This window comes from Cygnus atratus, chromosome 3, assembly GCF_013377495.2.
Source record: "Cygnus atratus isolate AKBS03 ecotype Queensland, Australia chromosome 3, CAtr_DNAZoo_HiC_assembly, whole genome shotgun sequence".
In the NCBI taxonomy this organism is placed as follows: domain Eukaryota; kingdom Metazoa; phylum Chordata; class Aves; order Anseriformes; family Anatidae; genus Cygnus; species Cygnus atratus.
Window position 1 is genome coordinate 91,074,103 of NC_066364.1, and position 21,927 is coordinate 91,096,029.

General features: G+C 51.6%; 1 protein-coding gene across 3 annotated transcripts in view; it reads right to left on the reverse strand.

Annotated features, from left to right (window-relative positions):
* Positions 1-21,927, reverse strand: part of LOC118254720 (uncharacterized) — a 78,198-nt gene that overhangs the window by 46,018 nt on the left and 10,253 nt on the right. Inside the window, exon 1 of one of the 3 annotated variants that reach the window (XM_035560247.2) lies at positions 10,279-10,588. The exons of 1 other annotated variant lie outside the window; for it this stretch is intronic. In XM_035560247.2, the coding sequence (XP_035416140.1) occupies positions 10,279-10,347 (69 nt within the window). In that variant the 5' untranslated portion in view covers positions 10,348-10,588. Of the gene's footprint in view, positions 1-10,278; positions 10,589-21,927 lie in introns of those variants that run through there. One more of the 3 variants, XM_035560240.2, reaches the window with a different exon arrangement.

The following is a 21,927-nucleotide window of genomic DNA, read 5'->3' on the forward strand; positions in this document are numbered from 1 at the left end:
CCAGGAACAGCACACATCTGATGCTCTCTGATCACAGGGAGCTGAATTCAGACCATGTCTCCAATTGAGCTCTGCTGGTTTACAACAGATAGGGATCAGGTCTTACGCACACGGATCAGGTGAACCGCAGCAATAGCCTTTTCCATCAGCTCTTGGCAACTCCACGTCCACCACGGGTACGTTTCCAGAAGCTCTTCACGAATACCGTTAGAGCAGCACAACCAAGATAACCCTTTTAAGTTCCACTCAAGATAAGCCTCCAAAAAGTCAGTACATGCAAAAAGACTAGAACAAGGCCAGATCTACCCAGCAGAGACCACCGACGCAGACACCACTGATATATGCACATGCTGCTCCCACCAGCAAAACCTGTGTGGTGAAAGAGGACACAAAAAGGACTGCTAGCAACTAAAAAATACTTTAAAAAGCCACCTAGGCAGAACACGAAGAGTACCCAAAACACCCCAGATGTTAGAGAACTTCATTCAGCTTATTTACCTTCAAAGCCACTACAAAAAACAGAATCTCTTTGTGTAAACATAGCTGCAGTCCCATTTGGGGCCATGATGTAACAGGTGATGATGCTGGAAATTACAGATGGAATGAAGTGGCTGCAGTCCTCACTCAACAGGTGGATGGGGTCCGGCAGCAAAGGTGGAAGTACAGCCTTTAATCCTCCAACTTCCTCCCCACCTTCCCAGAGCACTCTGCTTTACTGATTCTGCAGCATGGGATTCGGGGGAGTGCTGCAGCTCCATGCAATGAAGCGTACCATCCTTTCTGGTAGCAATATTTTTACAGTTATTGCACATTTTACAGTTATTAACTTTTTACAGTTACCCCTACGTTACTAGCTTAAGAGGCTGGTTAAGGTTTACATCCCTTACTGCAGTACCAGAAGCCATACACTCCTCCACTTCCACCCACAAGCGAAGCTTCCAGATGTGCCACTTCTTCCCGGGAGGTCTCAGCAAGCCTCCTCCTCTCCTCCCACCAGCCAGGTTGTGCTCAGTGCAAACACCCAGCACAGCCCCGCCTCAGCCAGCAGGCACCTCAACGTGATGGTGCCACACTGTATTTTTCTCTCCACTTCTGGTACTCTGTCTCATCAGCAAAGCCACGAGTAATGAGATTTATGGCTCAATCACATCCAAGTGTCAAGGATCCTCCTGGAGGACTAGGATCCACCTGCTACCTTTCTCACACCATGCACAAAGACTGCATTTCACATGTATAGTTCAGAAGGGAACTAGCAAAGAAAACAACATCAAAACGAAGTGTCAGGAGCACGTGGCAGAAAGAGGCAGCAACCTGCAGAACAGTTGTGCTGCAGAGACCCCCTAGCAGCAAGGTCAGCTCCCAACAGCTCACAGCACCAAGCCCTAGCACTCCCCTGGCTCCCATCCCGCGGGAGCTGTGTTATTCACCAGTGTTGACGCCACAAAGCACAGGAGCCAGAAGACAAGGGGGAGCCTGAAGGATTAAAGACTGCAGCTCCACCTTCATCACAGGGCCTCACCCACCCTGCAGGACGATTCAGTGACTTAGCTCCATCTGCGCTTTCCAGCCCATTTGCTGCTGGACCTCTGCTCCACACATGGACCGACAGCAAGACTATTTATCGTGGGCCGACTACTCTCTCGGACGTGAGGGGAGGACAGCACATGGGACACCGAGACCTGGAGGGACACCTATAGCATAGGTGACCTTAGAGCACACATGTATGGGGAGGAGAGGACGGGAGACGGCTGCTCACACCACCACCAACCGCTCCTGCTTAGCCCGCAAGGATCTACAGGCGCTCCTCCCAGCTCGCACGGCATTCCCAGGGGACGAGCTCAGCTGTGACACTGCGGTGCTGAGACGAGGGGCCTTAGCACAGGCCAGCTTCTCCGGCGCTTCGCAGAGCCTCCCCAGCATCGCGTGGGTCTCCTCAGCCAGGGAAGTGCTGCCTGACAGGAGCTGGCATAAACAACACGTCTGGTAACAGTTTTTCCGTTCTCTCCTCTCAAGACCCGGAGAGGGCAACTGCCATTGCCATGAGGTACTTCGCTAGCTGACGGGAGGCTGCTTGTGTTGGGAGACCTCGCTTGACATTCACCTCTGCTGAGCCATAAAGAACTGCGTTAGCCAGATTTGCAAACACAAGGAACAATGCCTTACAGTCAGGCTGGGAAACGCATTTGGAGCGCACAAGACGTTTCAGGCTTCTCGGCCTCTAGAAGTCCCACATTAACCCTTCTGAGTGCCCGCAGACACAAGTTGTTTCATCTCCATGGATTTATACCTGGCTTGCTTCGTTTCACCACAGAGCAAGCCAGTAACATAGGATCATCCCTCAAGATCCAACTGGTCAGACGTCTTTAAAGGAAGGCGTAGGACAATGCAAATTTTTTCCCTGACTCTGTGTACCAGATCCACTCCTGACAGGCGTGAAGGGATTCCCAGAGGTTCCCACTTGGGATGATCTGTTCAAAGGTGGTGGTCTCTTCATCCAGGCCACGGAAGGATGGGCTACAGATGAGTGGCACAAATACAGCATTTCGTTGTTTACCCTCTCTTTCAATGTATGGGCCAGAAAGCACAAAATTACATTAATAAGCAGCAGCTTCAAAACAAACAACAGGTTATCCTTCAGCAACACACAGTTGCAGTGTGAAACTGATTGCCACTGCATGTTTTGCCACAGCATTGGATGCAAAGACTATACATAGGTTCACGGGGTGGGGTTTGGGGCCTGGACAAGTTCAGGTAAAAGGAGTCCACTGGCACATTAAGGCAGAGAGCAGTTCTGTCTTGAGAAGTCCCTGAGACCAAAGCACATTGTTCTTGCTGTCCTCCCCAGGTGCGCACTTCTGGCCACTGCAAGAGAAGATAGGACACTGGGGGAAATGGATTCTAGGCCTAACATGGGATGGGTGCTCTGAAGTCCCCTACGTATGGAGCAGGCCATACAGAGCATGCACCTATGTGCAGCATTACAGCACGAGTGGATGCACAGAACAAAACCCAACAGTGTTTTTGCAGCACCAGCTCACTTCACGCACCACAGACAACCACTGATGCAGCAGCCAAGCACTGCATGCTAAGCTAGCACCATTTCAGGTGAAGAACAGAGAAGCTGCATCACACTGCAGCCCTCTGCAAAATACTATTGAAGGGTTTGCCAAGAACTATGTGATCCATCAGAGCCAGAATAAAGCATTTCCTATGGGAAAAAAATATATATGTATCTGTACATACACACAGACGCAGTTGACTTTTAAGCCTCTACATTATGTCGCTTCATATGCTCTACACCAAATACCACTGGTCTCTCCTGTTAAATACCCTTTGGCCACAGAACTTTCTTCATTTCTTCTGAATAACCAACTCTGGAATGAAATAAATAAAACGCACACAAACAGGCTGGCTGCAGACAACTGTCTGGAACAACCATTTGGCTTTGTGTGCAATAACTGGGTAACAGGACATGGGAAGATTATTTTATATTTTTCCCAGCTTATATCTAGACACCCTCTCAGCAAAGAGGAGTAGCTAGCTGACCACTGGTCAGCTTTCCTCACACGGGAAATTCCCCATTCAATCAAAGGAAGTTTTCTTCTCATCATACCCGTGCAGAACATGGCAGATTGTGACCTCTGATGCCAAGAAGTAGGAACATCAGCTTAGAACAAACAAATTCAAAGCACCTGCATTAGAGAAACAGCGTGACCCCATTAGAAAGAAGTAGGGTAAGACCCATTTCTGAACAAAAGGAGAGGAGGGGTCTTTATGCCATTAGCAACTTGAGTTCTCCACTCTCCTTGAAACTAATGGCTCAAAAACCAGGCTTCTAGCCCAGTCAAACCGATTAATCAGCCACCCAGGGCCAATCAATACAGCTTGTTCCCTAGAAATGTCAGAAACCAAGGTCTGTCTATTCTCACTGTGGGTATGGATGAATGCTGGGGTACTTGGGTGTACTTTATCCAGGTATCTTAGGCCCTTTCATAAATCTAAATTCAGATAAGGACCATCTGCCTTGCAGTCAGGCAACAAACCTCATCCATGCCCAAAGTGGGAGATACTACTAATTAAAACCTCCTTGCAGCTCCTAGGCTCGTGCACTGGTTACTCTCCTCAGAGGTATTTCTAGCTCTGAACTCTCAGGTTTTCACACATGGGCTGATGTTGGATGTTAGAGCAAGGGTTAGGAGTCAATTCCAGGAAAGGCCTGCAAAGGGCTTTACCCAGGTGTTTGCTGGGCACTATGACAAACCAACCCAGTCATCTTAGTCCCGTATGAAGGCAGCTTGCTGAGGAACACAAGCCACGACCCTGCAGTCCACCAAGCCTGAGGGACACCCCTCCTTGGAAGATGCATTCCAGCGGAGAACAGACGTTGATCTCTGTTCCCAGCACCACAGCCCAAACCTGGGCAAACTGAAGGGGCTTTGCAGCAGGACTACTACCACAGCGAGCCTGGATGGTGACTGGCTGCCCACCAGGAACAAGTGCCCACAGTACTTCACTCTCCATCAGGCTATCAAGGCCAGACCAGAGAGGCTACGATGTGAGCTCCTCACATGCTGTACCCACATAAGCCAAGGGGACTGTGGGGCAGCAGTCCTATTCTGCCAGACTGCCTCAAAGCAGGGAGGAGGTTACCATGGGTCTGGGAAGCAAGAACAGAAGAGAGCAGAGAAATGCCCGGAAGCACCCTGTCAAATGGCACGGGGCAAATGGGGCCATCCGTCCTTTCCCTCTAGGCCTGGGCCACAGAGGAGGCAGGCTGTGTCACAGCAGAGCCCATACCTCACGGGGAATGCTTTCCGCACGGATAAAGGTCACGACTAATTGACTTTTCTCTAAACCCTCGGCTGGGCGTTCGCACTGAGCCCTTGTGGGTGGTGCTGGTGCCTATTCAAAAACAGCTTAGCTGGCCGGCTGCGCTGGCCAACGGTGCCGAGAGGGCGAGCGGGCTCTGCCCACGGCCACGTACAAGAGTTACTGCAGAAGAAACCAGCCCCGAGTGCACACATACCTGCGGTGCTGGTTGCTAGGACGAGTTGGGTCACCCAGCAACCCGAATCCCACTGAACGGGGGGCTCCAGATAAATGCGTGGGGGTAGAAAGGGCTGGCGCTGCCTACACTGTGGGTGGGAGTGCATTTCCCACTGAAAAGGGAACGCAGCCCTCGGTTCCCATACTGAGGCATCCCAGTAACACTTCTGTGACCCCAGACATGCTCCAGGAACAGCCGGAGAAGCTGGCCAGGCTGGCACGCTAGGGCCAACCGCCACTCCACAGAGAGGTCCTAAGTGGATGTAAGCTCTGTACCTAAAAAACAAACAAAAAACCATAAACCCACTGCTTTGCAAAAGCCATAAAAAATAACTGATTACCTAGGTCTGCTTCCTATTTTCACTTCAAATATAAGCCATATTTCTGCTTGAGAAAACTTTTAACATCCCAAACAGTGCAACACAAATTCAGGAGCTGGAAGACGATGCACGACAGCAGAAAATTAAGTAGAACTGCACTGTCCAGCGAAGTAAAATGGATTAATCTGCTTTCACTGAAGAGCAAAAGTTAAACACATAAGATTACATTTTCAGAATTCAATTTTTCATTCAAATAAAACCAAGAATTGGGAAAAAGGGGAAAAATCATGAGATTTCTTTGTGACAGTGGGGGGGGATCGTATATGAAAATATAGGCTAGACTCAAATAAATAAGTCGTAAACAAGGCCAGCTGAGCAAATGTCTCACTGAACTATCCCAGTGAACTTCCCCTTACGCCATATCTATAAGATCTGATTTTTCTGAAGTCCCACCCTCTAGTATTAAGTAGTTACAGAAGATTATCAGTGCTGGACGACTGCACAGAAAAGACGACAAACCTTGAAGATTCAGAACTTAGAAGTGAGTAGAAAGAATTGCAGACCTATTATTTTACAAGGCCTCAGGCAGAGGTCTCAGAAACTTAAGCTTTCTGAGTGGCTGGGATTTGCTGCTCTGTTCTGCCACAGCTAAGTATCTACCACAGCATTTTTAACTCACTAACATCATTTTAGTTTTGAATTATCACTGTTACCAGGTGTTAATAGGAGGAATAGTAAAGCTTCGGTGTAAAACAGTCCTCCGGCAACGAACCCGTTCAGCGGGACGCGCTGAAAACCTGCAAAGGAGAGAACAGCTTCACGCACCACGGGGGACTGATGAAGCTAAGTTTTCCCTGCGCCAAGCTGTCTTCAGCCAGGCTGAAGACCAGTGTCTGGCCGAGCACGTGACAGGCAGCCAGCCCAAAGAAAGAAGGAAATTAATCTGCCCTCATTCATACAAAGCATGAGCCCTTAAAGTAATCCTTGAGCGTCTACCCACTGTGCGTCAACATAAAGATGCTACTTTGCTCCTTTTTGATCTGAGAAGAAAAAGTTGAAGTTTTTTAGCTCTCTTGCTCTGCAGAGTAACCAGCTCCTGCTGGGACAGTGACTCACAAGCCGCTGTCTGCAAGCCCGAGGCTCACTGTGCACGGCCGACTGACCCCCTTTCACACAGGATCGGGACAATTCCCAGTGGCTCCTCAGGGCCAGCCAGCCTGACCGAGTCTCAGAGCTGCCTCCAGATGCAGACGCCAGCAGAAATACCTGACATCAACTGCTGGTCCCCATCGCTGCGTACGCACATGTACTGGCTGCGAGGGTACACGGAGAGAGCTGCCGCGGTGGCTTTGTTAGTGCCTCGCACTTCCCTTTTAAGCGAGCGTAGGGCTAGAATTACACAGCAGAGAACGCACTTCTGTCACCAGAACAGCCTCACATGTGACTTCATTTCGCTGATCTACATTAAGGAAACGACAAACGTGTCCTAAGCAGTTCTAACCCTGGCCAAAGAGGAGTGTGCCCGATACACGAGTAATTTGGCAACTTCTATGGATTAAAGCATCAGTTGCATCGCCTCCGAAGTTGTTTGTGTTGACAGCGAAGCTGGAATGGAATTGCCGCCCTTAAAGCACTGAGCTCTCTTAAGCTGCATGTTCCAGCCAGTTGATTTTATACACCACAATCCAACTGTTCCATTCTGATAACACCTAAGGCCACTAATTAAGGGCTTAGTTTGACTGGCAATGTGCAGACTTGTTCCAACCAGATGCTCCCTGCCCCAAGGAGCTTGCTTGCAAGCAAAGCTACAAAACAGACACCTACGCTTGATCCACTACATAACTGCGCGGGGACACAAGAGTCGATGAGGGATCTGGAAGAAATGCATTTGTCTGAGAACCCCTGCCCCAGGTTGTGGGGATGAACAAGGTGTTTCGTTTGTAGACAGCTCACTGAGTCGGCTGGAGAGCACTTCTGAGGGCTCAGTATCAGGACTCCATCTCATAAACTGCAACCCCAGGATACACGTTTTAAAAGCTGCCCCAAACAATTTGACTTACGTTTCAAGAAGGGCTACCAGTCCAAAGCTATGAAAGAAAAAAAAAATAATACTAGGCTGTAATACTGGAAAAACAGTTAAAAAAAATCAGGTCTTGAGGCCTCTCTCACTGCCCTTATTTGCAGCATGTCACTACCGTGTGGCACAGCCTCCTCTCCTCACTCCTCTCTCCTGTCCCACAAAGGCTGCTCTGGAAGAGACCCAGATGCCGCCTGTTATCAAAGATAATCCCTAACCTGTACATTCAGATCTGCTGTTGGCACTCGATTTCTAACAGCCAGACAGAAATCGGAGGTTTCCAAATCTGGCCTAATCTCTAGCAAGTAACACCAGACCGTGGAAGCAAGAGGTAGAACGACAGGCTGAGACGTAAGGCTCCCACTTACACAGCCATTATTAAGAAAAAAAAGAGAAAAGTCCATTACTATCACTTCAAAGCGTCCTGGACTCGCTTACTTGATGCAACGGCAACCGCTCATCTTCTGCGAGCGGGGGGAAGACTAGAAAGACCCATCACAGGCACACGTGATCAATTCAGGACACAGTACCAAAATGAGATCTTTAGAGCGGGCAGAAATTTCATCCTGAAAAGGTTCCCAAAGTTTGGATGCCAAGCCAAGGTCAGTCAAATCTCCCAAGTTTACAAAAATGAGTTGACAATTTACCCAAGGACAGTCTCCCAGGACTTTGCCTGGTTGCAGTGCTGTTGCAAGCCTGAAACACAACAGCAGTTTGTTTTCCCTTGAATTTGGGAACTTCCAACAAAGGTCATAAAGTGCAAAAGCAAGTGGGTAATGAAGGAGAACAGCTGCTAACCACACTGCTTTTAAAGCTCAGCAAGCTCTTGGTTTCGGTGGTAGATGGAGATCAGTACATACCCAACCCAAATTAGTTGCTTATTCCCCATTTACACTACTGCAGACCTGATTTTATGCTCACACCTAACTTTTCACTAGGTTTCAGTGACAGCAGGATGGGGCCTTTTAAACAAGGCACATACCATGCATGCCAAAATATGCACACACCTGTGCAGACCTCACAGATGAAGATGAGGCAGTTGAGAGGACACAAGCCCAGCCTGTGCCTGGCAGCCCCGCAAACACCCGAGGGCAGGACAGAGATGGTGCAGCACATCCCGACTCACTGCGGGCTCCACGCACAGCGCAGCCACGGGAAGCTCCCACGCTGCTCACCGCTTGTGGCACCTCTCCCACGTCCACACCTGCAAAGAGATCTGGCCCAACACCTACGACAGAGCATTGCATGCTCTGTTAAGTGATTATTATGCCGGTACAAAGCTCAAATAAGACCAGGTGGCTGCACAGGGTCCCCGACGGCCTGTAAAACACACATAAACCCAGAGTTTGAAAGTCTGGCTTTCTGCCCGTATGCATGTATACCAGTCGTTGTACCACTCCCCACAGCAGGCTGCAGCGCAGCCTGACGGGCTATGTGTTAGGCTTGCTTGCAAGTGACAGCACAAGCTTAAGTCTGTCTTCTCAGCTGAGCCTGCAAAAACGCAGACCACCTGTTTCCAGCACAAAACCTTGGCACTCATAAGAACAAAATGGCTGCAGATACCCACTCCTGTGGGTTTCCCTGAGCGCCCCCAAGCATCCTGAGGGGGGTGTGTATCCCTAAAAGCTCCTTCCAGAGCATCTCATGGTTTCAGAACTTGCAGCTCCAAGAGACAAACAGTTAAGCTAAAGGAGGCAACCCCAGCCACAAGCCCCAGAAACACAGCATTCAAAAGAAATCCCCCACTGCCTCTGCACAGAGGTGTTCTGCACTGAATCCATCCACCACAAAGCAATGTCTATTTTATTTCCAACAACAAGATCTAAGCATGCCTTCCCCTAGAACAACAGGATCTTACCGAAGAAGTACACAGGCACAGAAAACTTTGAGGCACCATCAGTACCTTTCCTAACAAAGTTGTCATCAGCCTGTCCAGAGCGACCGTGCAAAAGTGCAGACGCGCTGCAATCCGCCTCTGTGTAACACATACAAAAGACTCCACCAGAGCCTGCTATATGGAGCCCCAGCCCCCATCCGAGGCAACGAGGGCTGCCACTTTTCCCACATCCCTTCTTGGATTTGGGGCCAGGCACTACACTTCCAGCAGCACTGATGCAGGTCCAAAGGAACTTTGCTGATTTGAGGGCGTACCCCTCAATTCACAGCACTTTTGCTGAATCAAACCCGGTAACCTTTTGTAACTAAGCTCATTGTGACTCCATGCTTGCCCCATTGCATACGGTTCAGAAATTCCTCCATGCATTTGGCAGGAAAGGTTTAGGTATTCTTTATCCTGTATCTGTGATCCCAGCTTTTCGTTTGAATGCTAAACATGAACATAAGCAGAGTTGGGAAAGCCATGGGTGAATGCACGGAGCCAGACTGCAAACTTCAGCTCAGATTCCAGCCTTCTGGACCAGCATGGAGAGAAATGCAAATACTGAGCTGAAAGGCATTTCAGGCAAATCATGTTTGCACAGTACCTAGCACAGGGGGGTTCTAGCCCGGCGAGGGCTGGGAGGCTACAGATTACACGCGCACAAAGGTACCTGGAGGGACACGCAGTTGCCTCCGCTGCTAAACGTGCACCCCATTAAAAGCAAACACTTGTAGGCTGAGAAACAGCCAGATACATTTGCCTTTACCTGCCGGAGTGGGCTCTGACGGGACTTCGGCGAGAGGAACGCAGCCTGGGCCAGCTCCTCCCGAGCACTCCGGCTGAGAGGCAGCCGGCCCAGCAAAATCAGCGTGCGGAGTCAGGAGCCGCTGCCGCCCCCGACGCTCGGGACCTGTCCGACGCGGAAAGCAACCGAGGCGAGAGCGCCCCGCTCTTACCTTTAGCTGGAAGGGCTGGATTTCGTTCAGAGTCTGGCTCCTGAGCTTTTTGGTGAGGACCTTCAGCATGGTACAGAGCCGGCGAGGGGTTCGGCACACGCACGCACCCGCATGTGCCGAGCGGCTGGGCTGGGGGGGGGGGGGGGGGGAAGGCGGTCGGGGACCCCCCTTCCCAAAACCTTAATAATAATAATAATAAATAAATACCAAACTTCCCTCTCTTTTTTTTTTTTTTGGGGGGGGGGGGGTTAGTTTTTCCTTCCACGCTTCGCAAGGAGCCGCCGGGCCCGCTCACGGCAGCGCCCCCCCCCGGCGCCCGGCCCGACCCCGCCGCCCCCGGCCCGCTGCCCGCACCCCCGGCCCCTCACGGCCGCGGCCGCCCCGCGCTCTGCCCGCAGCGGGGCCGCGGCGCCCCTTGGGCGGCCGGGGCGGGCCGCGGCGCTGCCGGGGCCGGGCCTCCGCTTAAAGGCGCCCCGGCCCCCCGGGAGGGGACGGGGGGATGGAGAAGGGGTCTGTGAAGCGGGGGGGCCCGCCGGGAGAGGCAGCGGGGCGGCCTCCGGACAGCGGGACGCGCTGCGGTGCTGTGAGGGGGGGGAGCGCCGGTAAGGGCTGCCCGGAGAGGCTGCGGGGGCTCCGTCCCTGGGGATCTTCAATAGCCACGTGGAAACCTGCTGTAGGTGGCCCCGCTTGAGCAGGGGTTGGACAGGAGGACCTGCAGAGGGCCCTTCCCACCTCGTTCATCCTGCAGTTCCGTGACACAGCACCGGGTTCTCACCTGCAGCCTGCCCCCAGGTAGAGGTACCCATCCTACCCCTGCTCCAGCGGGGGACAGGTCCACAAGGAGCAGTTGTGCATCCCACCTCAAGTCCCTCCGGTCACCCAGACAACTTATAACAGGCCTCTAGTAGCAGGGAAACCACCACCACTGCCTCTCCTCGCAGTGCGACCAGGATGGCGTAGGCTCCTACTGCACCAGCTGCCCTACAGAGCTGCAGCAGTCGCTCTTCCAGTGCCCCGTGTCCCCGGCCAGTTCCCCACCAGCTCCCTGGCAAAGCAGCCAGGAAAGTTATCGGGGGTTGACCGATATGCTTACAGCCACTTTGAACTCACAGGAAGCCACCGACAGGTTTCACAGAGGCACCAGCTAGCAGTACTAACAAAGGGCTTTTAGGCACTGCCAACTCCATGCCATATAAATTCCCCGTGTCTAGGTGAATGGCTCCTTTCACCCACTACCAGTCCCTTGGGGCCAGCAGAGCCTTGTGTCCCAGCCTTTCTCCTGGGGAAAGTCCAGAAGCCTTGAGGAGAGCTCTCTCAGCTCACGTATGAATTCTGGAGCAGCACAGGCTGGTTAACATATCAGTTGCCCGTTCTCAGCCAGCACGCCTGTAACAAGATAAGGAAAGAGCATTTGTAAACTGCATGCTGCAGAAAAGAAAAATAATATCTTCGTTTTAGGGGAAAGGGACTCAGGCCAGCTCCAGTTAGCAAAGTATTCTTCTTGAAGGACTGCAACAGGCAGAGTCTGAGCCAGAAAATAACCTCCCTGCCTTTCTGAGTAGTGCCACCTTAGATGCCTGCAGCAGTAAACTAACTCACTTCGTAAACTGTATTTGCCCTCTGAATTCTGCTTTCACACTGTGGACTTATTTTCACCTGTTTTTTCCCCCAGTTCACACCAAATTGAAGTCACCATCCAATCTTAAGACTCCAAGTCACCATTCATTGTTCTAGGTTCTTCTGTTTCCTTACTGCATGAACACAGGAAAACAGGTAACTGCATATACCAGCTCACTAGCCTGGCATCCTGCCCCTACGAGGAGAGAATAAAAGGCCAGATGAAAGCAGAAATCCTCCATGTAGATATGCAACAGCGCATCTGTTGTGAGGTATGAGTTACTCCTGACCCCTAGCTGATAACTAAGGTACATCCAAAAGCCTGACAACTGAGAATCTCTTACCATTTTCTTACCCTGGTGAAAGTCACTTAAGATTTTTTTTTTTCTTCATATAAAGCCAAATTCCCCAGGCCTTTATTTGTTCCTTATTCAGACACCGGAGCCAGTGGCTTCACCCGTAATGGTCTGTAAGATACAACCCATAAACCACAGTCAGCTTAAACTACTGGGTACGATCTCTTTCCCGTATTCGAGCTCTCCGGGTTCAAGCACTGAGACAGGCACGCTCCAGGGCCTGGTTGTTTGTGTCCGGACAGACAGAAGCTGAAGCAGCTCCCTGCAGCAGACCAGCACAACCTGCCCCAAACCCGCAAATGCCTCGCAGCCTCCACCTGACCTCACGCCACCCCACCGAGGTGCAAAACAGCAGCAGTGACCGCAGCCCAGTGGGTTCACTGCTGGGCCGCTTAACCTGTTCCCAGGCCAGCGCTGCTCATGACAGGCGGCACCACGGCCTGTCTCTCACCCCACAACTCCACAACCACAACGCCAGAAGCATTGTGATCAGATCACAAGCTCCCCGTTGATCTGCAGCACCCGGCATCTCCTCTGAACGCAATACGGGGATGCGCTGCTGCAGCCAGCAACAAGCAATTGCAGAGCCCCGTAGTAAAAGAAGCCCCTGCAGAGAGAAGAGCGGCAACCTATTGCCACAGCTCTTCCTCCTCATGCGATCCCTGCCCCACAAACAAGGCCCGACACACGAGCTGGGCCCAGCGGGTTATGCTGCTGCACCATGCATCAGAAACACATATGGGCTGCAGAATATTACCATGTAACTTCTACCCAAGGATAGCATAATACTTTCCAGGAGCAAGTTTTCTCCTTTTTCCAATGGAGAAAACTAATATTGGGAAAATTACTTGACTTTCTGAAGGTCACAGTGGAAAGCTGTGGAAGATCCAAGAACACAAGCTGTACCTCCTGGCCCCTGGCTGCACGATCCCAGACTACCCCGGAGTGTAACCTAGCCTGTTACCAGATCACACTGCTGGAGCTATGCAAAATTCAGTGGTTTCACTTCCCAAGCATTTCATGTGATCAGTTTGCTTGGCTTTTGGTTCCTATGGGTTTCTCGCTCCTGGAGTTTTGATCTGAACACTGGGTTCAAACCAAACCCAAATCTCAAACCCAGTCAGAGAGGCCAAGTTTCCTCTGGTCAGTTGATAAAAACATGAAAAATTCATTGCATGACATTTATGACAAGGCCACCTGCCTGCTCCAGCATTGCTCAAAAACCTGCTTAAGTTCCTGGCAGCCAGGCCAGGAGCCGAAGGGAGGCGGGTGGCAAGCCTCCCCTGCAAGAACAAGTTGCGTTGTGGTGACAGAGAGGGCAAGAGGGCTGTGGCAGGATCCTGCTTCACTTCCACAAAACCCACATGTCACTGCCTGCTGCTGGCATGGAGAAAACACTCCTGGAGAACCGCATTAGCTCTTGAGGTGCCGTATCTTCCCCCACCTTCAGAGACATTCCTCTGTGGGAATCCTGACCAGCAGCAGGGGAGACCGGCAGGGCGGGTGAAGACAACGCAGCGAGGATTAGTTTAATGCAGAGATCCCCTCCGAGCTGTTTCCCATCGTGCCTGGAGGACAACCCAACACCCCTGCAGCTTGCGCTCCCCGTTGCGCACCGCTCACACCGTCAGATGTGAGATCAGGAATGTGTGTGGGTGCGGAAGGCCCCACCAGGCAGGCCCGGCCAAGCCTTCTCCGGAGGAAAGGGGCGCTGATTTCACCCCTGGAAATCACCTGGGATTTGTGCTGCCCACCTCGGCCTCCCTTCCCCTGTGCCGCAGCAGGAGCGTGCCCCGCCTGGGAAGAGGCTCAAGTGCCCTCTATTGGGCATCGCCCCTTATTACACCAAGAGAAGGAGATGGGTGAGCTGGAAAAAAACCGTCCATCCACCCATCCATCCCTTCTCATTGCGGGCGATGTCCGAGAGGAACAGCAGAGCTGCAGCCAGTGCCGGGCACGGAAGGAGCATCCGCTTGCCAAGGGCGATGGGGAGGGAGAACAGCAAGGCAGAAGCGGGGTGAAAGCTGAGCCTGGAGACGTGGGCCCAAAGCCGGGCATGTCTTGAACGGTGCCGCCAAGCAGGGCCATCCACCAGTTGCCCCAGTTCAGTGTGCGTCGGTAGAAAGCAGGGAGCCCATAAAAATCATGAGAGTTGTTCCCAGAACAGTACAACTGAGGAAAGAGAGGCAGCTAGGGCATTCCGCATGGCAAAGGGCACTGGGCTCTGTCCATGAGCCAGCCGCCAGCCATTCACAGTAGGTACTGCGGGGCATTTCTCCTCACGGCGTGAGGATTGCCTGTAGGCTCCTGCAGAAGGAATCATCTCTGACTCGGCCTTTGAGCAATGTTCTGCCTCAGAGAGGCTGCTCTAAGCAGAATCCCCACCTCACAAACCATAACTAGTGCTCTCTGAGCTCTACCACCGTGGTCTTCATAGCAGGAGCACGGGGCAAGCAATTCATAAAGATCCCATAGCGGAGGGGTCCTTCACGACTGCCTAAGGCTACAGGTGCCCACAGGTGGAAACAGGCCACTGTTACCTTAACAGCTACAAAACAGATGGCAAACCCGACCCGAAACTGAGCCAGCTGTGGTCACACAGACACCTTGGACATTCAGGGAGTGTCAGGAAGGAGTGCTCACAGATGGCTGACACTGACAGGTCTCTGTTCCCTTTTGGATGCCCGGTGCATCTGAGTGATGAGCCATCTAGGACGCATGCTTTTGTGGATGTTGGTTTGACTGACACAAGTGGGAAAGAAGCAGAAGAGAACCTGAAGAGAAAGGTGTTCCGAAATTAATGACCCCTACTATCTGATAGAGAAGCACTGACCATGTCAGCATAGGCCACATGAGTGCAGTAAGAAAGAGATGATCCTCTTAACAGCACTGCTGGGCAGCCCCATACCTGTTATAATCCCCTTGGTGCCTGCTCTCACCCTGCAAATGATTAGGGCCAACTGGAAAGTCGGCATGTGGCTAATGCACTGAGAACTAGGGAGAGACTGCATTGCCATCACAGTTTACACCACGCTTCTCTAGCTGGTGCTGCAAAAATGTGTTCCTCTGCAAAAGGGGACCCCGAAGGGGCCCCATGAGACCCACGGGGCTGTGGGGTGTATGGGCAGCACTTTCAGGGCAGCTGGAAGCTCCAGGACAGCAGGGCAGCCTGGGTCCTCAAAAAGGCAAGCAAAAAGGAACCATGACTTCTGGCTAAAGGGTCTCTGACCTCCTCTGCTCCAAATACACTCACTGCATCCACCCGACGTCTATTTCTTGTCAAACACCTCAATGGTAACAATCCCCAGCTGGGATCACACAGTGGTTCTGAGCCCTGCCATGCAGCCAGCAAGGAGCAGTCGGTCTAAAGATGAATGGGCCATCCAGTCTGTACATCCCACCCCCCAGAGAGGGCCAGCCTACTCATCAGCTGCCTCAGGCTTGAAGTCTTTAGGTCAAAGACAAGAAACCTCAAACTACAGTACTTAGAAGGGCAGCATCGGAGAGAAGAGGCCCAGGGTCCTGCAGAAGCAAAAGTGCTAGGAAATGAGCACTCACTCTCTGCAGAAGGGTAAAATATTATTATGGTTGCTAGTTTGATGGGGGAAAATTCCTTTCTGGGACTTCCCAGCTGCCCAGACAGCCTGTGGGCTCATACCAAGTGTATAAACAAGACACAGCTTTCAACATCAAAGAGGGTTCCTACTTCCTCTAGCTGGGCACCCCATCTAAATCTGCTTTTACGAGCAGTTTCAGTACTTCCAAGGAAAGGGGGGGGGGGGGGGGGGGAAGCCATGTTCATATCACTGGGGAAAAAAATTCCAGGAAGAATTTCCAGGAGGAGCAAGTCCGATCCTGCTGCCTTGCAGTTCATCCCTAGCGTGAGCAGGGTGCCTCGGTGAGCACAGCCTGGCTGCACCCACGCTGTGACCTGGCTGAGCCAGCCTGGGGGGCTCCTGGCCACAGTGCCTCATGCAAGCCTGGCCAGAGCTCTCAAATTTCCATCAGACAATCAGAAAACACCAGCCAGACACCAGTGATGTCTCACAGAACAGCATGGACTCTGTAGCCTCACACACCCCACCTCCAGCTCATCAGTTGGGGGACGATAGTTCTGTGTCCACTGAAGCCACTGTGCAAATTCGTGCTGTGGAGATGCTCTTAGTGAGACAGGGAAGGCTGGGGAGAGATACATGAGTACTGCCTGAGGCCTCTGCAGCAGTAAAAATACAGCATAATCCTCAGAGAAAGGCTCAGAAGTAAAACATACGGCCCTTAAAATAGCTGTAGAAATGAAGAGTGCTCTCATGACTCAGGGTTTGTGACCGCAAAAGAGCCAGAAGCCAACAGAAGGGGTCCAAGCATCCAAGTCAAACGGCACTTGGAGGAAGAGAACAAAACAACCTGTCCTCAGAAGCCTCTCGCTCAAAAGCTTAGATCACTAAACCTGCCAAGGAAGACTTCTCTGACAAGAATAAATCACAAGCCTGTCATCTACCCTCTGCTTTCCGAACTCTGACTGCACACTGCATCTGTGCATTCCCCAAGCTCTTCTCGAAGCTGGGGCCAAATGCTGAAACCTTTATCAGTTTCTTAGAACTAAGGACAGTTATTGGCAAGCTATCCACCAGAAATCCCAGTTGGAACAGTTCTCCAGGCAGCATGGCTGTATAAACAAGGATGAAAATGGCCTTGGGAGGGAGGAAATGAGCTCGGGATCAGAAACAGCAAGCTCTGCATGCAAGCACGCTAACACTAAAAATGGTAGGAAAAGGGGCAGGAGAAGGGATGGGCGAAGACAAAGGGCAGAGAAGGGATGGGAGTGGAGTATTTTCACGGAAATTTTACCATACACTCCTCCCTTATGTCCCTTTGTTCCTAGGGTAAAGCCTCTCAGCCAGGAGGCACTGTCAGAGCAGAGGCAGGGGCTGGCTGGTCAGTGTTGACATGACAGACACGGCCTGCTCCCGTCCTATAAGCCTCACCTGCGGAGGGTCCGGCTGGGAGAAACCCTGTGAAAAGCCGTGCACGCTTCATTTTGCCTGTGTTATACACCAGCCGACCCCAGAGGGCACAAGAGACCACGACTTTGCCTCTAAACCCTCTCACCCTTTCACACCCAGGCGTGGCGGGGCAGGGAGGGCGGCCTGGGGGGTGGGTTAGCTGCTCGGGGGTTTTCCCAGCTCTGCCTCTGCGTTCCCGTGGGCCGATGGCAGGAACTGGGATTACCACATAGCGGCAAGGAGCCGCTTCGGGCTGACGAGCACATACGCAAGCATCTAGCAGGAAGCCGCGCTTTATTAGCCAAAGGTCTGGGTGTCTCCCAGGCAGGCAGCCAGGGAAACGATCCCAGGCTCTGCGTGCTCCCTCCTCAGCGCTTATGGCCCGGGACGGTGTCCCCAAAACCCACCCAGGGCTGCCTTCTCATTGCCCAGCACTGTGAGAGGGGCACTGCACTTGTCACAGCCCGCCACCAGGGTCCTGGCCCTCAAGGGGTACAAAAGCACGGCCTCTACCCAGCCTGACTGCATTTGGGTGAGGCAATGCAGAAACAAATTCTCTGTCTTAGCTTCCACACCACGGCCAGCATTGCTAGAGGTATTCAAGGGTGGTTTTCTGGAGTATGTTTCTGAAAAACTTTTCCTACTCAGCTGTGTCCTGGCTCCCTGGTAGGCAGGCGATGGGCCCAGACACACAGCATCAGATCCCCCAGGTGAACCTGCTCACACCTCAGGTAGGAGCACATGCAGCAGGTGCATGGGATTCAGCCTCTGGGAGACCCACATAGCCGTGTAGCAAAGAACAAGAAAAATAGCCAAGCATCACCACAGCATCAGAGCCATCCCAATGTGTACGCGCACATTGAGCAGGCTGTAGTCAGGACAGATAGATGGATACTCGAGTCACGCATCGCCTAGTGCAGTACCAGACTGACCAGACTCACACAGGTAATGAGACACTCATGTCAGTGCTCGTCACCAAGCCCTGGCCTAGGTACTCTGATGCTAATGTGGTGTCTACATTAATAGAAATGAAGTTCAAGTTATGGTAAGAGTCAAAGTAAGAGGTGAACAGCCAGAAAGAGGTATGAGAATAGAGCTATGATTAGACCAGACAGATGGGTCAGGTGACTTGGAGCACTGTAATTGTCATCCTCACCAAAGAAGTTATGTTCCTCCACATAAACGTAGGTTTGCAACTGTCAGACACCTTTCTGTGCCACTCACACAGTGAAAATTCAGCAGCGCCATTCCCAAGAGACGTTACACCACCAGGACCAGTACAACTGAATACACTTGCAGTGGTGTTCCTCTGCAAAAATCTATCCAGTCCTTCTATGATTTCATATAGCAAAATTAGCGTAATCTTATAATCTCCAGGTTTAACCTGAAGGCAAAGAAAGCTCTTTTCTACACAGCCTGATGAAAATTAGCCAGCCTTTGAAAAATTGCTGTTTCATATGTTTTTTTATTTTTTCCCCTCTTATGTTTTGGGTACCTTTGTTCCTAAAAATATAACAAAAATGTTAATTAAGCAGAGTTCACTGTTGTTATATGCCACTGTCATGATGGCAGTGATAATACAACTGTGTAATTACAACCCATTTTACCTTCCACAGAGTGTCTGCTATTTAGGAAAAAAACAAAACTCAAAAAGATCATTATCACCAGGAGTCCATACTTTTTAGCTAAGGTGGTAGAAGAGTTAAAGAACCAAGGCCCATGTCCACAAAAAACACAATGCCCCATAAAATGGATCCTGGGAGAAATAAAGTATGTAAGTCCAGGCATGCAGCCCTTAAACCCCTGCCTAATCCCTTGGGCTCCTAGACTACGTCTATACCAGTAAATTAAACGTGCCCAGGACTGTTCTCTGGCACCGAGGCCCCTGGCACAGGATGGCTTGCACCCATAACATTAAACTCTTTAATCCTTCGAGCAAGACAGTCTGATCCAAAGTGGTTATTGGGAACAGCCCCTGGCCCACGCTAACCCCCTGAGCCATGCCTGGGAATTGTTTGGAAGAGTGTGAACTGGCACAGGCCAAACCCATGGCAAGAATAAATTAACAGGAATCGGCTAATAATTTTATAGGCAATGGAGATGTAGCACCCCAGAACACTTGCTGGCATCGATGTGTCCAGAATCTGTATCACATGCACGTACAGTATCTATGCATACACTTCTATACTATCTGTATATACTTCTGTAGAATTTTACGTACTTATATCAAGAAAAAATAAAAAGCATTAAGTTTGGCCTGTGTAGGAAGGATTTCTTGGCAGGAATGTGGTGGATAGGCATTCACGTGGCTGGCTGACTACCGATCAGCAGTCTCGACTTCCAAGTGTCTTCATTCCTCCCTTCCACATTAACCTCAAGTTTCTGCCCTTCCAGACCATTTTATTCTGAATAACTGAAAACCTGGGGCTACTTTTTCACACTCATTTTCACAACTGGAGTGTGCATTCCTCCATGCTTAGAGGTGTTTGGAGAGTGACTTTTTCTGAGATTTGCTGTGTGAATTTCCAGCATGGTCTTACATCTATGCTGCACGTGAGCTGGCATGAAGCATGAAGCCCAGGGCTCTCCTTGTGCCCACCTTGCCTGTAAGGACACCCCCTGTCCATCCAGTCACCTTGTTTCAGAGATGGTACCCAAGCTGGCCAGCCAGCAAACCATGCCAGGGGGATATATAACAGCTGCTGATGGTGCGTGTCAGTGCTAGGAGGCCTGCAAACAGGAGTGCGAGCCTCATCTCCACGCTACCCGTACCCCAAGGGTGAGCGAGAGTGTCTCCACAGCTGAGGGCCCGAGCCAAGAGCGACCCACTCGGTGACTGACGCCGCTGAGTCAAAAGGAAATGACCCACTCCGTGGCAGCGCTGCAGGGACACGCTCATACGCGTGCACCGACAGGCAGGGCGCTCCGTAACCCAAAGCAGCTGCGGATGCGCCCCGCAGCCGGGACTCTGCATCCCCACGCCCCAACGGGGCAGCGGGGGCTCCCCGCAGAGCCGGGCATGGCCGGTCAGGGAGACCTCGCTCACCCCTCGGAGCACGGGGAGCCCTCCGGGGGCCCGGAGCTCGCCTCACCCCCCCAAAGCCCCCCGGTCTCTCTCCGGCCGGCAGGGGGCAGCAGCAGCACGCACCAGCGGCCGGCCGGGCCCGCGCAACGGCTGTAACGGCCGCAACGGCCGCCGGGGCGAGGCCGCCCGCCCTGAGGCGGCTCGGCGGGGCGAGGAGCCGGGCTGCGCCTCACAGCGCCCCGCCGAGGGGACACAACGCGCACACACACACATAGGGTGCTGTCACCTCCCGGCAGGGCCACCCGAAGGAGCCGGGTGCCCGGTTTTAGAGCCTGCAGCTCCCCCATAATGCGTCCCCGTGGTGGGGAAGGTGTACCCCCAGGGCTCCCGGCACCCCAGCGGCACTGCGCCAGAGGGGAGCGCAGGCTGAGCCGCCATATCCCCGAGCACACGGGTCCGGGGTGCAGGTACACCCCGCTCTGGGCTCCCTTCGCTGCGGTGCAACCCTTTTCTTGTAAAAAAGTTGGGACATCGAGGCCACTCGCAAGACTGCGTGTGCAAGTCCCTGCCAAGAATTTCCAATTGTCAGGGCTCGCTGAGTTCCTTCCCCTTCCTCCACCCACCAAATCCTGCTGGGTTACTGGAAACGCCGCAGCCGTCATCCGGCAGTGTCTTCAGGCCACCTATGGCAGAACGGGATTTTTCCGGGAAAGGCACATTAGACCTATTGCACAGTACAGAGTCAGTCCCGACTCGTGTTTTGCTGTTTGCAGCTGCTCCGTTTCCCTTACTGAAAAGGGGTGATCACATATTTTTGACAGCATAAGAGAGGAAAAAAAGCTAGCTGAATCTCTGTTTTCCAAACTCCAGGACACAGCCTGGTCTGTGTAATTAACTCTGTCACCACTGTGGTGACCAGCAAGCAGGTGGGCAGGTTACCTGCACAGTGCCACCGCCTCCTCCAGACCCTAGGAAACTTGACAGGGGGAACAACCAGGGAAAACAATGTTGTTTAAGGCTCAGAACAAGTCCACAAGAACAAAAAATTCTAGGTTACAGGATGAGCTTTTATTTCCCAAATCCTTGGTCACATTTCTTAACCCCTGAGCCTCATTATCTTCAATACAGCAGCAAGCATCTTAGCACCTGCACAGGGGCTGGAACACTGTGATGAAGGTCACTATGTAGGCACACATTTTAATTATACATACTTAAAAAGACAATCAGATCTTTTTATGATCATGACCTCAAGTAAAATCAGAATGCCGATTAACTCGAGGTGGAAAACACACCATTAACTAAGGCGATGAAAGGGGTAAGTTAGGACTGTGAGGTTCGTGTTCTCTTTCTTAAGGCTGGTTTATGCTTCGGTTTTGCAAAAGCTAATTAGCTTTTAAGTACTTTGGCTCCCCAAGCTGCAAAATGGGGAGAATTGCCTTTTACACAGCAGCAAATGTGAAATTTATTTAAATAAACAGCACTGGCAAGGTTCGTGGAAATTGTCAGATAAAATTTGTCACCTAAGAACAGAGTACAAAGTAAATACAGCCGATAGCTTTATCGTGAGGGGAAATAGCAAATATCTTTGTCTTCATGACGCTGAGAAATATGAAGAATGAACAGATTCTTTTTACATTATTCCTTGCAT